This window comes from Siniperca chuatsi, linkage group LG16 (genome assembly GCF_020085105.1).
Source record: "Siniperca chuatsi isolate FFG_IHB_CAS linkage group LG16, ASM2008510v1, whole genome shotgun sequence".
Lineage (NCBI taxonomy): Eukaryota > Metazoa > Chordata > Actinopteri > Centrarchiformes > Sinipercidae > Siniperca > Siniperca chuatsi.
In genome coordinates, this window is record NC_058057.1 from 28,809,287 (window position 1) to 28,827,041 (window position 17,755).

At 44.9% G+C, this 17,755-nt stretch overlaps 2 protein-coding genes across 3 annotated transcripts in view; one reads left to right on the forward strand and one right to left on the reverse strand.

Annotated features, from left to right (window-relative positions):
* Positions 1–906: 906 nt before the first annotated feature.
* Positions 907–14,247, reverse strand: LOC122862702 (photoreceptor outer segment membrane glycoprotein 2-like). 2 transcript variants are annotated; one of them, XM_044168272.1, is made up of 5 exons: positions 13,485–14,247; positions 9,034–9,543; positions 7,024–8,431; positions 3,242–3,488; positions 907–2,727 (listed from the first exon to the last, which is right to left on the reverse strand). In XM_044168272.1, exons 3-5 carry the CDS (start codon positions 7,602–7,604, stop codon positions 2,473–2,475), a joined length of 1,083 nt encoding a protein of 360 aa, XP_044024207.1. In that variant the 5' UTR covers positions 7,605–8,431; positions 9,034–9,543; positions 13,485–14,247; the 3' UTR covers positions 907–2,472. The 2 variants fall into 2 exon arrangements, with proteins under 2 accessions (XP_044024207.1, XP_044024205.1); XM_044168270.1 differs by lacking the exon at positions 13,485–14,247 and having other exon boundaries at positions 9,034–9,944.
* A 297-nt stretch (positions 14,248–14,544) lies between these two features.
* cdc42bpb (CDC42 binding protein kinase beta (DMPK-like)) overlaps positions 14,545–17,755 on the forward strand; it is a 59,532-nt gene continuing 56,321 nt past the window's right edge. Inside the window, 1 exon segment of the mRNA XM_044168269.1 lies at positions 14,545–15,260. Within this exon segment, the coding sequence (XP_044024204.1) occupies positions 15,092–15,260 (169 nt within the window). The 5' untranslated portion in view covers positions 14,545–15,091.

Below are 17,755 nucleotides of genomic sequence, written 5' to 3' on the forward strand. Positions count from 1 at the left end.
AAGAGAATAATTGATCCAGATTCCTGCGCTAATGTTTTACAGCAGCCAAACGTCGGTATATTAAATATTATAATAGAAGACTGTAAAGCATTTATTCATAAAACTCACAACATCAAGTGTTAGTGACCAAACCTCCAGTCAGATCTAAACAGAGACAAAATAATTGCTGGAAACACATCAGATCTTTATTAAGAGACCAATCATAATAAAGCTCATAATCATGCCGACAGTTTAGTTTCCTCTGGAACATCTGACTCACAACAGACAGACTTCCTAAATGGATCTAGGCTAGCAGTTTCCCCTGCTTCCAGTCTTTGTGCTAAGCTAGGCTAACCTCATCTTGAACCTCTGTACTTGACACGCAGAGATGAATCTGATGTAAAATGTTGGACTGTTCCTTTCAGAAGATGACACGTGATAATTTGTTGATAATTTTATAACAAACTCACAGAGAGAACTGGATTCTGATTGGCTGGATGTTTTCTGACACTGCTTCCTCTTCACTTTATTATTCTGTATCAGCTCTAAACTGTTCTGACATCAGTTTTTCTGTTTAAACTAACAGCTACTAAAGCATGTGGACATCAACCTCAGTTAGAAAACATGGAAGAAGTGAGAATCAGAGGAGGAAGTGAACAAAACACAAGACAATAAACAAGAAATCACAAAAAGGAAACGACAAAAGGAGCCAGCTGGTCCTGGATCAGTCAGATCCATGTTGTTCTAAGTGTGGTTCTTTATTTTTATTAGCCACATTTGGTTTCCTGTTGCCCTCAGGATGAACTGTAATAACTCTGCTGATCCTCTGACTTTCCATCTAGCGCCACCATCAGGTCGATGTGTTAACGTGTCTGACACTTTGGTTTCTGACCTGCAGAGCTGCACGCTCCCATCAGCCTCAGCTGCGCTCTGTGTTTACTGCTAATCAGCTAATGTTAGCATGCTAACAGCTAAGCTAAGATGGTGAACATTGTACCTGCTAAACATCAGCATGTTAGCATTGTCATTGTGAGCATGTTAGCATGCTAGCATACAGCCTCCCAGAGCCGCTAACATGACTGTAGCCTCTTAAGCTGCAGTCAAACCAGTGAAATCCACCAGGTGACATTTCCGTGGCGTGTTGCAGCTTAAAGCAGGAGGGACAGGTAACACTGTGCGCCGGGTTGTAAACATGAACTGCGGGAGCTAACATGGCTAGTATGCTAACAGCAGGCCACAAAGTTGTAAATTAAACAGCGTTTTATCAAACATTTTACTGTCAGTAACTTCTGTCACCGTCCATCACTCAGAGCAGCCAATCAGCATCTCTTCTTCTTCTGCTGTTTGTATTATTTCACCTGCAGTTATAAAACAAGAATATAAACAAACTGTATTTCCTGAATGAGAGATCTGTCCCGCCCCCTCTCTCTGATTGGCTGGAGATTGGTGGGTCAGTTCATGACAGGAAGTGAATGTGTCTCGTCCTGTTCTACATAGACATGAATGGGAAGTGAATTTCAGTCTGACTGATCCATCAGTCTGGTTTAATAACTGCTTCCTTATTTATTTGTGCCCAGTTACAAAATATGTTCATTTTGGCTGTTAAAGGTACTGTATGTAGTTTTTGACATGTATTAATTGCTTGTTATTGCCAGTGTGTGAACAAGTTGTAATTACACTTAAAAAATTAAACCTTCCCAAACTTTCTCGGTTGCCGATAACAGTAATAACCAATCATTTCTATGTAAAGCACTCGGGTCGTTTTTTCCAGGTTAGGGTTTGACGTTTGTGGGCGGCTTCTCTTCAGCTGCCCTACAGCAGCAACAGTGTTCAGCTGCCATCTGACTGTTTTCTGGCATTTTCTAGCATCATTCTAAGAAGTGGAGAAAGCAAAATTATTCCTTTCAGAGTACGCTGCTTCTCACTTGTACTGTACAAACCCTCATATTATTATTTAGCACCCTTTGCTGCAAATTTGTACCTTTAAAAGCACAAGTAGACACCAAATGGTACAAATCTGGTTTCATGACATACAAAACTGTTCCTGTCATTCACAAAAAAATGACTCATGTTGTCACAAAATATATAAGAATGAAAACAACGTGCTCCGGCAGGTTTCATTACAAGTTTAAGTATTTGTTAATTTAAAAGTTGTTTCGTATGCTGATGTTTTAAAAACCTTGTAAAACTACTTAAAAATAAGTTCCGTCTGAAGGCAGAAATAACTGCATCGGACCTGCAGAGCTCTGAGGACACAGCAGCTTTAAACATTTTTCAAAAACTTCATATCTGGACGGCACCGATGGAGCTTTTCTTTGGGATGAAAAAGTCTTGAATGTCTCCTGGAGGACACGCCCAGCCCAGAGCAGTGCATCCTGGAGCTGGAAGTGATTCATGGCCACAGAGCATCACTTGAGGCCTTGGAGGTTTTGAACCCGAGATGTTCCAGCACGTCCTGGTCTTTCAGAGGTCCATGACTCCTCAGGCTGTATGCTAGCTGGTCACAGGGATCTGGACCTGCCGGGATGGTACCTCCTGCTCGGCAGGGGTGATCGGGACGTTGATGTTGGGGTCGTCGTCGACCTGGTAACACTTCCCCAGGTTCTTGATGATGTTAAAGTTGGACCGGGCTGTTTCTGCCAGGCTGTTCTCCAGAATCCAACCATCTGATTGTGAGTCAGGATCACCCAGCCGGAGAACGTTCTCCATGGCCGTCTGCAGGTAACGGACTCCCGTCAAAACCAGAAGCTGGTGGGAGAAACAAACACGGTGTCTTTAGTGTAGCATGAACAGCTGCATGTCAACAAACATTGTGTCTTGGTGGAACAGACAGCACAATAAGGGTCGGGTTATGCTCAAAAAGAACTAGTTCATACAGAAGTGTTACTGTATCTGTTGTGAACGTCATGGGGGCGGGGGGACATGATATTGTTTAAATATGGAGATAACTTCTCTCCTGGAAGACATTCATAGTGTTAACCTCCGTTGTTCACATCAAAAGTAACAGAAATAGTTGTGTGAAGAGAGAGAAGTTCAAACCCCTAACCGCTTTGATGACGTATACTGACAGCTTAATACCAGACTGAACTGGACCCAGAATAGCTTTGGAGATGTTGAAAGGTATGTTGTTTCTTTTTCAAAGGTGCTAGGCTGTTTCCTGCTTCTGTTTCTGTGCTGGATGCACAAAGATGAAACTGATTTTGTTGTATTGTCACCTAAATCACCATGGATATTTAGTTTGAGTCAACAGCCGCTGCAGTACCTCAAACAGCCAGATGAGGAGCACGGTGAGGCCGATGGACTGCATGATGCTGGTGTAATGGTCCATCAGGGCAGGTCGGCAGCCTCTCCTCCACAGGTTCAGCTGCTGGCTCTGCTGGTCGTAGTTGAAATGTGCCGAGCTGTTGCTGACCTGCTGCTGGATGCAGGGTCGAGGAGAGAAGGTGCTGCAGCAGCTGAAGGGAACGCCATCCATCAGGTACTTCCCCTCCACGTTACTCCTCAGACGGCTGCAGGGGAGGAGCAGGCACCCAGCTGTTAGTGGATGCTACTACTACTACTATACTCCTATAGAATCAGAATCAGCTTTATTGTCAAGTAGGTTTACACATACAAGGAATTTCCTTTGGTATTTTGGTGCAAAACAATAAACATAGTAGAAATACAAAGAAAGATAAAGGAAGTACTGCAGGTCAAGAATCATAAATATGAAACTGACAATAAGATATTAAAAAGTAGAAAATATAAGAAAGAAATAAAGAAAGAATATGTACAATGTGACTTTTATTAAAATTACAGATTGTCCAGGGATGTGCAATTCAGAGTCCTGAAGGCGTACAGGTCCTGGAGGAAGGTTGATTGCAGCCATTCACCTTCTCTGCGGAGCGAATGATATGCTGCAGTGTGCCCTTGTCCTTGGCAGTGGGGTGAAGATGGACTTGATGATGGCAGTGTAGAAGTGCACCATCATTGTTTTTGGCAGGTTGAACTTCTTCAGCTGCCGCAGGAAGTATATCCTCTGCTGGGCTTTCTTGTTGAAGGATCTGATGTTCAGCTCCCACTTGAGGTCCTGGTTGATGATGGTGCCCAGGAAGTGGAAGGACTCCACCGTGTTGACTGGGGAGTCACACAGGGTGATGGGGACGGGTGGGGCTGGGTTCTTCCTGAAATCCACAACCATCTCCGCTGTCTTGAGAATGTTGAGCTCCAGGTTGTTCTGGCTGCACCAGGTCACCAGGTGGTCAGTCTCCCACCTGTAGGCAGATTCATCCCCACCAGAAATGAGCCCAATGATGGTGGTGTCATCTGCAAACTTCAGGATCTTGATGGACTGGTGACTGGAGGTGCAGCTGTTGGTGGACAGGGAGAAGATCGGAGGAGAAAGGACACCGCCTTGAGGGGAACTGGTGCTGATGGTCCGGGAGTCAGAGACATGTTTCCCCAGCCTCACATGCTGCCTCCTGCCGGGCAGGAAGTCTCTGATCCACTTGCAGGTGGAGTCCGGCACACTCCGCTGGGAGAGTTTGTCCTGCAGCAGAGCCGGAATGATGGTATCCTGGTGTAGGTTCCTGAGGAGTCCAGGTGCTGGAGGACGAAGTGGAGGACCATGTTTACTGCATGAACTGCAGGGGATCCAGGAGTGGGTCTGTGATGGCTTTGAGGTGGGACACTACAAGATGCTCAAAAGACTTAATTACCACAGAGGTCAGGGCGACGGGTCTGTAGGCGTTGAGTCCTGTGGACATTGGTTTTTTGGGGACGGGGATGATGGTGGAGGACTTGAAGCAGACTGATACGTGGCATGTCTCCAGTGAGGTGTTAAAGATGTCAGTAAACACCGGAGACAGCTGATCGGTGCTTCAGAGTGGATGGAGAGACAGTCTTCTGCCTCCTTGCAGTAGGGGAAGGGTGAGCCTCTGGGGTGGGCAGTTGTGGAGAGATCCTGGCCCCTGTTGAGGTGGAGCTGGTGGATGGAGTCATGGGGGATGGTGTCAGGACTGTCCCACTGTCTCTCAAAGCGACAGTAGAACTCACCTACTACTACACAAATACTACCACTACTATACTACTACTACTATACTAATAGATTTTACAGTTGAAACATACTGTAAATCCTAAGTCAATGTTTTAAACTATCACTAAACTTGCTATAAGTTTTTAAATGCTCCATGCTCATGAAATTCCTTCTTTCTAAGATAAAACACACGAAAAACAAAGGATGGGTGGAAAGGACAACAGTGATATAGACATTTCTGCTTTTTTTTTGTCTTGTTATTGAATAGAGTAAAACGATTGTCTCTAAATCCTGCAGACAGGTTATACTGAGTCTCTTGGACCTGAATTGAACCGAGTTGGTTAAGCCTAATTAATCCCATAGCATTTGACCCCAGTAGCTTCCAGCCTTAACAGCAGTGAACCAGTGGCCTCAATCTTAAAAACCTCTACTGTCTGCTGACAAAGAAATATTGTCACTAACATTTCTTATTTACTCACATTTCCATCAATGAATCAGATGTGTAGGGACAATTAAGCAGATCTACTAAGATGTTCTGTCGTTGGTATGCTGTCCAAACCCTCATATGGAGGTTGTGCAGTATTCATATCTAAATTAAGGAAAAGTTAAATATGACTGAAATACTTCAGGCAAAATTATAGGATTTTGGTTTTAGTAAAACTGTGAAAGAACCAAAAAGTCCTGCTCACTTTCAGTCACTTGTATTCATTTTATCTTTGAAATTTCTGTCCTCAGACCTTCATCAGGTAAAATGTATTAAGGCAAACAACACAGGTACCATATATATGTAAACAAAGCCAGAGAAAAACCCACCAAGAGAGAGCTGGCAGCACCTCCCAGCATCATATGAATTAAGGCCACTGAGCATCTCCAGTTGTAAATAAGAATAGTATGTTTACAAATGTCAAATGATGCAAACTGCATAGATACATATTGAGAGAACACTTCCATATACAATCATGAATCAAACAAATGCAGTATTTTTCTGTATCATTTGTATCTGCTTAATTTACAGTTAGAGTTTATGATCCAACACACCTGTTTATAGGATTTTCTTGAGTGAGTGAAGAACTTTGTACTAAGTGTTGCAATCTAGTAAAACCCCACAACTCCCTGCTAAAGTGCCCATGAGCAAGTAGTGTGCCTTAAACCCTACTGGCTTCCACTACCAGGTAGGTATCCACCAGAATTCACCAAGGTCCACTGCAGCTGGATTCATTAGATTCCTTTGCAGTCCACCACTGTTGCACAACAGAACCTAACTGGACTCACTGGAATCCAAGCTGATTCTCTTGCAAAGATCCACCAGAATCCAATATCTAGATTCAGGGAAATCCATTAGAATCTACCTTCAATCAAAATTATTAAAGAGATAAAACCCAAAAGAACAACTGAGTTTCACTAGAATTTAGTAGGTCTTTTGGGTTGTAGAGTCCTACAGACTCCATTCAGGTACATTGGAATCAAATCTATAAAGGTGCATTCATATTGAACAGGAAGTAAATTTGCTTCATTTGCTTGAATTTATTTATTCACCACAAACAGCCAGTCAGCTGATAGACATTAGCTGTAGCTAAAAACACACAAACTGCTTGTTTGTGCTGTGTGTGTTTATGTTGCTGTTGGTATATTCATTGAGTGGAGCCATATAATTTGGGATAAACCAAATTTGTTCTATTTCAACTTGACATGTTCTCGACTCAGTTTGCGCCACCTGGAATGAATATATTCAGATTCATTTTCATCTTTCACTGACTGTGTAGCTTTAAAATTAGCTTTTTGTTCAGTCTGAGCACACCTTTTAAATGTAGTATGATCTTTGACACTCTAGACAGGTAAAATCCCTTAGAATCTAACATCAGTGTAGATCTTCCAGTATTCACCAGGATCCACTAGAAACTGTTGGAATCTACTAGACAAAGAATCTGCTAGAATCCAGCAGGATTTACCAGAATCAACAAGGATCCTCTCAAATCCAAAAGGGATTCCAAAAGACTCCAGTGAATCCCAACAGATCTGGCTCCACTTACTCCACCACGGTGCTGCTGGTCATGTCCAGGTAGCGGTTGCTGATCCACTGGACCCGGAACCAGTCCCGGTACCCAGTGTTCCCACAGCACTGGAACTGGATCTGCAGCAAGTCCAGAGTCCTCTTCAAGTAGCAGCGGCCCGGCGTGTCCGTGTCCTTGTAGTACCGCATGGCGTTCCTCAGGCCCAGCAACAGCGACTCCTCCAGTTGGCTGTGGATGCTGTAGCACATGAGCACCCCCGCCAGGATGCAGGAGGTGAAGAAGAAGGTACAGATGACATATGGCATCATCACCAGCTTCCAGCGCAGGAACTTGTTGGTGTCGGCGCAGTCCAGGCATATCTTCCCACCCAGGAAGTTGATGCAGCAGGCCGCCAAGCCCGTGGTGATCAGTGTATGTGGCACGTAAAGGATCCCCTGGTCTGACATCACTTCCTGCCATTTCTGAATCTCTACTTTGAGGAATAAGCCCAGGCCAAAGAGGATAGCTCCCGTCACCACAGAGATCCAGTTGAGCAGCCAGAGGACTTCGGCTAGCTTCTCTCTCTCCGCCTTGGTGAAGGTCACTTTACCGACTGCCATGTCAGTCCTGTGGTTTTTATGTAAATCACGTCCAGTCAGCCGAAAACATGGTCAAAAACGGAGTGCCTTCAGGTGCAGTACCACTTACAACCAATAGGTGCTGCATTAAAAACCTCTCTAGTCTGACATGATTTCAGTGGCTAATTTATTTTCAGCTGTTCCTGTTATATTATAATTATTATATTGAAAATCGGTCCATTGATTAGATAATAACCCCCTTAACCCTGATTTCCCCTTTAAATTTGCCCCCAGCTCTTATAGCACTGAAGCTATGAAGTCTTTCCATCAAATGGAAATATTCTAGATGTCTTGTGCATCATTTTAGACTCACTTCCCCAAAACTGAGTCTGACATATTTGGTTATTTAATGTATGAAATGTCAACAACAATAATTTGTTAAAAACTGAGGCACCAGAACATCAGTGGGGTTAAAAGAGTGTCTATGCCTTGAGTGGTTGGTCCTTCCCAGATGGTTTACTCCAGTCAGGTTTCACTGGCCTATCGTTTGTTCCACCCTGCTGCCCATATTTGGAAGTTTCTGGCTCTGACTCGTAAAGCCAAACTCAACTTCAAATCCAGCTATCATAAACCAATGGGTCACATCATCAGTTGCTCATACAGTCTGTTGTCACGTCAAGTCGTAGCCCTCACATCCAATCCACGGGGGTCTGAGAGTTCAGGGTTCAGTTTTCAAAGGAAAGCTGGAGGAAAGAGGAGAGAGAAGGCCGGTGGCTGCTCTCTGCAGAGCATCATAAGGAGCTTAGCGAGGTATTTTAGGTACTCTTGACGGCAGTCCACAACTCCAAGACACAACCGCGATATGACCGCTGCAGGGAAGCAAGAAGGTCAAAGTTTAAGAAAGCTGGTGCTGATATACTGAAACTTATTAACTCTGTCTGTGTGCACATGGAACCTTTTATTCCCCTAACAGAAAGAAATGTTCACCTTGTTCTGTTTGGTCAGAATCTGTCATGTAAAAAGCTCTTTCTTCCCTTGAATATACTGTTTCTGAGCATGCTCAGATGCTTGAGTCAAAGATATTCTCCTGGGAAGACCTACCACTCTTCTGCTGTTTGTTATTTATGAGCCCTCTGATGATGTTCAGAGAGGAGCATCTTTCTCAAAGAAACCATCTTTGAATAGGGGTTGTTTTGTTACTTTCATACTAAACTGTAGTTAACCAGTAACAGTTCACATTTTACAAATGCAAACAGGAAACATGATCTACTCTTCTGTAGTGCTCACGAGTTGTCAGTCAGATTCATAAATAGTAATTCGTTAATACGCTGTTTCTGAAAACTGCAACTTCAGAGAGCATTTAACTCCTCGGACAAAGTAAAGATGAGATGAACTAAACGTGGTAGCTGCCATCTCAGATACAACCAGTATCCACACGATGCTGAAGATAAAGCAACAGACAGAGTTTTACCTTGTTGACTTAAAGCTGTCGGACATCCAGCCGCTCGCCTGTCTTCCCTCCGACCCCCCATCATCTCGGGTAGGTGAGTCCTGCCACACTTCCAGAGCAGTGCAGCAAATATTGCAGCTGAGAAGAGGAGTTCTGAGGCGCCTGTTAACCTGTGCTTCTAATCTCCTTACAGCTAATCAGCCTTGTAATAAGCTGAGAAATCTCCAACCCCCCCCTTCACCAGCTGGACCATCAGCACGAACTACATGTCCATTACAGCGCCTTGTTACAGATTCTGTTTCACTCACAGAATCTCAAGGTGCAGCCGAGGTCTTCAAAGTATGGTGGCCTCAGCATGTTCAATTTATTTATATAGCGCCAATTCATAGCAGAAGTTATCTCATTGCATATCTGCTTTTTTTGTGGATGATGTAGTTCTTTTGGCTTCATGAGACCGTGAGCAGTGAGCACTGGGGCAGTTTGCAGCTGCATCAGGGTCCGCACCTCCCAGTCTGAGGTCGTGGTACTCTGCTGGAAAACAGTGGGTTGCTCCCTTCAGGTTTTTGGGTGGAGTGAGTCACTGCCCCAAGTGAAGGAGATCAAGTATTTCAGTCTTGTTCACCAGTAAGGGTCAGATGGAGGTGAGGTCAGCAGGTGTCAGCAGTAATATAGATGCTGTGTTGGACTGTCGAGGAGTAAAGGGAGCTGAGCCTGAAGGCCTGGCTAGGGAGAAGGCTAGGGGATCCTAAAGCCTGGCTAGGGCTATATGGGCTACTTTCCTTAGTATGCTGCCACCAAAACCTGGATGCAAGTGACGGATGGATGGATGATTGGATGGATGGATGATTGATTGGATGGATGGATGGGTGATTGGATGGATGGATGGATGATTGATTGGATGGATGGATGGATGATTGGATGGATGGATGGATGGATGATTGATTGGATGGATGGATAGATGGATGGATGAATGAATGGATGGATGGATGGATGGATGAATGGATGGATGGATGGATGATTGGATGGATGGATGGATGGATGATTGATTGGATGGATGGATGGATGATTGGATGGATGGATGGATGGATGGATGGATGGATGTATGGATGAATGGATGGATGAATGATTGGATGGATGGATGAATGGATGGTTGATTGGATGGATGGATGGATGGATGATTGATTGGATGGATGGATGGATGATTGGATGGATGGATGGATGGATGGATGGATGTATGGATGAATGGATGGATGAATGATTGGATGGATGGATGAATGGATGGTTGATTGGATGGATGGATGATTGGATGGATGGATGGATGGATGATTGATTGGATGGATGGGTGATTGGATGGATGGATGGATGGATGGATGATTGGATGGATGGATGATTGATTGGATGGATGAATGATTGGATGGATGACTGAATGGATGGATGGATGATTGATAAATGGATGATTGGATGGATGGATGGATGGATGGATGATTGATTGGATGGATGAATGATTGGATGGATGAATGAATGGATGGATGGATGGATGGATGGATGGATGGATGGATGATTGATTGGATGGATGATTGATTGGATGGATGAATGATTGGATGGATGGATGAATGGATGGATGGATGGATGGATGGATGGATGGATGATTGGATGGATGGATGATTGGATAGATGATCGGATGGATGGATGATTGATAAATGGATGATTGGATGGATGGATGGATGAATGATTGGATGGATGGATGAATGGATGAATGATTGGATGGATGGATGAATGGATGAATGATTGGATGAATGAATGGATGGATGATTGATGGATGATTGGATGGATGAATGATCGGATGGATGGATGATTGGATGGATGATTGGATGGATGAATGATGGATGGATGGATGGATGATTGGATGGATGGATGGATGATTGGATGGATGATTGGATGGATGGATGGATGGATGGATGATTGATTGGATGGATGAATGGATGAATGATTGGATGGATGGATGGATGATTGGATGATTGATTGGATGGATGAATGGATGGATGATTGGATGATGGATGAATGATTGGATGGCTGGATGGATGGATGGATGATTGGATGAATGATTGGATGGATGATTGGATGGCTGGATGGATGGATGATTGATTGATTGGATGGATGAATGGATGAATGATTGGATGATGGATGGATGGATGATTGGATGGATGGATGGATGATTGATTGGATGGGTGAATGGATGAATGATTGGATGGATGATTGGATGGATGGATGGATGGATGGATGAATGAATGGATGGATGAATGGATGATTGATTGGATGGATGGATGAATGATTGGATGAATGATTGGATGAATGATTGGATGGATGGATGGATGGATGGATGATTGATTGGATGGATGGATGGATGATTGGATGGATGGATGGATGGATGATTAATTGGATGGATGAATGGATGAATGAATGGATGGATGATTGGATGGATGGATGGATGGATAAATGGATGATTGATTGGATGGATGGATGAATGATTGGATGAATGAATGGATGGATGATTGGATGAATGAATGGATGGATGATTGGATGATGATTGGATGGATGGATGAATGGATGGATGAATGGATGATTGATTGGATGGATGGATGGATGGATGATTGATTGGATGAATGATTGGATGGATGAATGGATGAATGGATGATTGATTGGATGGATGGATGAATGATTGGATGGATGGATGAATGATTGGATGGATGGATGGATGGATGGATGATGGATGATGGATGATGGATGGATGATTGATTGATGGATGAATGGATGATTGATTGGATGGATGGATGAATGATTGGATGGATGGATGAATGATTGGATGGATGGATGGATGGATGGATGAATGATTGGATGGATGAATGGATGATTGATTGGATGGATGGATGGATGATTGGATGGATGGATGGATGGATGGATGGATGGATGATTGATTGGATGGATGGATGGATGGATGGATAAATGATTGGATGAATGGATGATTGATTGGATGGATGGATGAATGATTGGATGGATGGATGGATGGATGAATGATTGGATGGATGGATGGATGGATGATTGATTGGATGGATGAATGGATGATTGATTGGATGGATGATTGGATGGATGGATGAATGATTGGATGGATGGATGGATGGATGGATGAATGATTGGATGGATGAATGGATGATTGATTGGATGGATGGATGAATGATTGGATGGATGGATGGATGGATGGATGATTGATTGGATGGATGATTGGATGGATGGTTGGATGAATGATTGGATGATTGGATGAATGGATGGATGGATGGATGGATGATGGGAAACTGAACTGGGAAAGCAGCACTGTAAATAATAAATAATAATAATGTGGCTTCAGCTCTCTTCAGAGAACCATCAGCAGTGATTTCGTCCTCGTTTCGTGGCGATGAAGAACTCGTCCCCAGGTGTGGAGGAAACAGATTTGTGTGCATGTACCGCTGTAAATGTTTATGTTCCCGGATCTCTCTCTCTCAGGTGTAGTAAGGTGTGTGTCTGATGATGAGGAGCTGCAGGTGAGCTGCTGCTGTGATTGGCTGGTTTAAATGACGGTGTAGGTGGTTCCTGGAAAGCGATTGGTTGTTGGATGTTGGCTGTCACCAGCATGGCGTTGTCTGCTTGTCTGTGTGTTGTATATTATAAATAATATGAGGCAGTGACTTACAGCAGCGCTGGGAGACACAATGCTGGGTGTCTTATTGTTTGTGCAGTTTTAGGTCAGTTATTTGTATTTGGTTTATTTTTTATTGAATAAATCGGTACACGTCTGGTTTAATTTAGTTCCCTTTTTTGCTGAATTCTGCCCTGAAATCAAATTGAGTAAATAAACACACTGACAGCTGAATCTGCAATTTTACAGCAGAAGCTCGTACTTCAAAACATGCAGCGGCAGCTGCTCCTGTAGCGGTCCGTCTAATGTGGAGCGCGGCGGCGTTTAACAGCATCACTACACACCTGGACTGTTTGACTGGACTACAGCGTAAATATGTAGCTAACGTCTTCTAGTGTGAGGATGGTAAGTGTTGCAATACCTGTAATTATTAATGAAGGGGGAAGGTGTGTGTGTGTGTGTGTGTGTGTGTGTGTGATCAGACTGCGTCATCAGAATCAGTATCAGAATCAGAAAGACTTTATTGATCCCTGAAGGGAAACTCTTTGTTACAGCAGCTCGTCTTTACGTCAGTGCACACAGGAGGAAGTACTAGCAAACAATACGATACACTATAAACACTATAAAACAGGTCAGAAATAAATTAAGTACCAGGTCGGTATAAGTGTAAGATAAACTAAGTGTCATGCTGTTTGAACTGCCTTTAAAGGGACAGCACCTGTCCTGTACCTGAGACGGAGGCCCTGACTGCCTGTCTAACTTTCTGAAGAACAAACAGAAACAAAGACTTTGTACACACTCATCTGTGATGACGTCACTGGGGGGCGGTACCAGTCACTCCCGGCTCCTGTCAATCACCACATGACGTCATGTCCCCAGACCGTTTCCGGTGCGTGAAGGCGGGGTCTCCGCGTTCCTCAGGGAGACACAGACAGGTGAGTCAGGTCAGCACAGAGCAGCAGGTACCGACTTCCGGAGCCGGGATATTATCCTTCAAAATAAAGGCATGGAGCGGGCTTGTAGGCGCAACAGGTGTTCAGCAGACTGAACTTTATTATTAGTTTTATTTTAACTGTCATTATAATATATTCTTATTTATATTCTTATTATTCTACCCCGTTTTATGTAATTTAAATGTGTGTGTGTTTGGCACCTTTAAAGAGTTTATTTGACTGTTTAAATGTTGTTATGATATCTCTGAGAAAGTTGTTATTTTCTGTTGTAAATAAATACTTTACTTTGTAGTTTAAAGAGCAAAGAAAGGAAGAACTTCCTTTATTATTATTCTCATATGGAAGACAATTCTGAATTTTAAAATTCATGCAGCCTGTGATAAATTGTTTCTAATGTTTTCCTTGTGTGATTTATATTTAATAATGAAAAATGTTTATCAAACACAAAGTTATTATTATTATTATTATTATTATCAGAAATCTGTTTTTTCTTTTTCAATTAATCTCAGTTGAATCACATATTTCATCCCGTTTGTCTTATTGTAAACACGACAACACGAAACTATTATTTTCATTATCAATCAATCGGATGATTGTCTTCATGATTAACTGATCAGCTGTTTACATAAACACTGACGTTCTTCACTGTTTTCTGACATTTTATTGACCAAACAATTAAATCGATTAGTTGAGGAGATGCTCCGCTGTGGTATTTGCAGCATTAGTTGTAGTATTTTGAGTGAAGTGTGCGCTGCTAAATAAACCGAAATGTGAACATAAATCAGATTATTCCAGTTATTTTGAAGTTATAAATCCTGCCGCTGCCGCTGGGTGTTTTATTGTGAAAGTCCCGGCGACAGGAAGCGAGTCCCGCAGTCTTCAGCTTGCCCGGATCGGTCTGATCTGGATTCAGCCATATTCCCACTGAGCAGCCACACCGGCAGCCAGCCTCAAACTACCGAAAACCCCGCTGAGAGCCTCCGGCGCGCTGCCACACGGTGTTAACGGCTGTCCTGATTAAAGCCGAGTCTGTCCCGGAGCTCGCGGACATGTTACCGGGCTGATCGCCGAGCCGAGGACATGGAGCAGCGGCGGCCAGTCTGAGAGTCGACGGTCTGACCGACATCCCGATTTGTGAGAGGAAAGTCCAGATTTACCGGGATTAAAGCCGATGTGGAGGACGGCCGGACGCGGGCCTGCAGCCTGAGCGGCTCTCAACACGACGGAGCGGCGGTAACCGGCGGACACACCGACACCGACTCACCGACACCCAGACTGCTCAAAATGTCGGGAATGTTTTCCCGAAGCTAACGAGCTAGCTGCGGTTAGCAGGCTGAGCTCGGCAGGACTCGGCCGGAAACGGAGCCTGGGCGGCGGGTTACACTCGGACTGTGCGGCGGGGCTTGTTGTCGGTTTGCCAGCCTGAGCGGCGGGGGGACTGTCCCGGGTCAGGATGTCGGCTCAGGTCCGTCTGAAGCGCCTGGAGGAGCTGCTGCTGGAGCAGAAGGCGGCGGGCTGCCTGAGCGTGGAGGCGCTGCTGGACCTGCTGCTCTGCTTCTACACCGAGTGCTCCCACTCCCCGCTGAAGAGGGAGAAGCACGTCACCGACTTCCTGGAGTGGGGTAAGAGCCCGCACCCGGTCCGGGTCCCGCACCTGGACCTGCTTTTATTCTCTACAACACGTAACGCACACTACAGAAGGTCCCGGGACCCTTCGGGGTCACTGCGGGGCCGCCAGAGGAGCCCCCTCTGGTTCCCCGGGGAGGTTCAGGTGGGCTCAGGGGTCCTTGAGAGGTTCCTGGAAGATTCAGGAAGGTTCACTGGTCCTTGAGAGACCTTGACATAGATTCCAGGTGGCTCCAGGGAGGTTCAATGCTGCATGAAAGTGGTTCCAGGGGAACCTTGAGCGGTTCAAGGAGGTGTTCAGGGGTTCCAGGGATATTTAGGGAGGACTCCGGACATGGTTTGATGAATTTAGAGTCTTTCCAGGGTACGGAGAGGACCTTGAAAAAGGTTCCAGTGAGGTTCAGGGTCTCCGATGGGGTCCTAAAAAGTCTTGAGGGGTTCAAAGGGGCACCAGGGAGGTTCAAGGGTCATTGAGAGAGCTTGAAAGGGTTTCCAGGGGTTTCCAGTGTAGTTTCAGAAATCCATGACAGGTTTTTGAGGGAGTTTCAGGTGACTTAAAGGGGGCTTCAGGAAGGTTTAAGGGTCCTTGAGGGGGCTCTAGTGTCACATCAGGGTTTTGGAGTTGATTGTGGAGTTTCCAGGAACTTTGAAAAGGTTCCAGGTGACCCCGAATGGTTTTAATGTTTCCCTGTGGGGGAGCTCAGTGGGCTTCAGATAGGCTCCGGGCTCCTTGAGAGGTTCCTGGATGTTTACGGGTTCCTGAGAGCTTCCAGTGGATCCTAATAGCTGCGTTTCCACCCAAACTTTTCTCCCCAGGAACTAAAAGGTCCTTCAGCCCGCTGTCGTCTGCGTTTCCACGGCGGCACCATTATCTTACACCATCACACAGCTGCACAACTGTTGTTTTAACTGATTAAACTCATCACCTGCAGTTCAGCACGAGGACCTTTGCTTGTTTTACCTGTGCACTGTCACCTGTTAGAAACCCTGAGCTTTCTACACATACAGCAGCGTACGCTTGTCTTCAGACACAAGAACAGCCGCTGTTCACACATTCAGTCCCACAGCTGTTTATTAATCTGCAGAAATATAAACGTGTGAAACGCAGCGTTTGCGTGCTTCAGCAGGAGACGCGAGGGCTGCCGGCGTCGCAGGAGGAAACACGCCGGTCTGCAGCCGCCACTTCACTTTACCGCAACGCTTCATCTGAAAAACACTAACGCGTCTCACTGCGACGACATTAACGAGATGTCATTCTGTACGATCGGTTCAGCCGACGCTTGTCTTACAAACGCCACGATTCTAAACCATTAACGTTAGCAGCTGGCGTTAGCATGTAGCTAACGTTAGCCTTTGGCTAGGGTAGTTAGCGTTACAGCATTTAACAAGCAGCATGTGGGCCGTATGTGATTCGCGCCGACCGACTGGTCACCGCCGCCTCCCACCGCGGCTTCACGAGAGAAGGCCGGCCTGCGACCGGCAACGCGTCGATCCAGACGGTCAAACCGCCGCTGCTCCGCCGGTCTGAAATGTTCAGCAAGCCCCGCCCTGAAAGTCCCTGCTGCTACCCTCGAGCAGGGACCTTTTGGGGGCTAAAATAATGTCCCCAGAACTTAATTTAGACCTGGTCCCTGCGGTGGCAACGCACTTCCTCCAGAGGGTCCTGGGGAGAGTTGGGGAAAGCTAATGTTTTTGAGGACATTCGGGAGTCCTTGAGGGGTTTCCAGGGGGCTTTAGGGAGGTTTTAGGGACCCTTGAGAGCTTCCAGTGGTCCTTGAGAGGGTCCTAGTGAACCTTAGAGATCCCTGTTCCAGGGAGATCCAGGGGTTTCAAGGTGGTTCTTAAGGGCCCTTATGTTGTGATGTAGCCCGGAGAGAGCACCAGGTGTCCTTTAAGTTTCCAGGCTGGTTTGGGGACTCTGTCCCACTCGGGTTCACTTTGTCCTGGTTCAGCCTGTTCCTGTTCAGCATGGTGTGTCCTGGTTTGGTCTGGCCTGGTTTCAGGAGCTGTTTGAGTCTCTGATGTTCCGATGAAGTCAGTCGATTGATGGACGTATGGATGATGATTAGTTTCCGCTCCGTCTCTTACTGACCTACATTTACTTTCTATAAATAATATAATACATAAATCCGTGTATAACCATCAGATACCAGCTAATCAGCCTGGTCCAGTTCAGGAGTCCAGAACCTGTAACTGGTCCGACTGGGACGCAGTGATCTGATCAATATTATGTCACAATATTGATAAGAATATTTGTCCATAAATATCAGTGTGAAACTACTTAAAACAGTGAGTTCATTAGCATTAATGATCACATGAAAGTTATTGATTTGAAAATCATGTGATTCAGCTGATCATTGATAAATTATCATTTTGAGTTATTGATCAGACTGCGATGAATCCACACAAACGTTTTATCCAACAAAGAGATGAAATGTCAGCTGTTGATGGGTTAAACATATTTATTGGAACCAAAATAAATGAGTTTATT

Bases quoted from the DNA above. Each gene is read 5' to 3' on its own strand.
- LOC122862702 (XM_044168272.1), bottom strand. From the start codon at position 7,604: ATGGCAGTCGGTAAAGTGACCTTCACCAAGGCGGAGAGAGAGAAGCTA. The intron at 3,489-7,023 runs GTAAGTGGAGCC...CCTCCCCTGCAG, and splicing joins ACCAGCAGCACCGTGGTGGA to CCGTCTGAGGAGTAACGTGG. The intron at 2,728-3,241 runs GTACTGCAGCGG...TTCTCCCACCAG, and splicing joins TCCTCATCTGGCTGTTTGAG to CTTCTGGTTTTGACGGGAGT.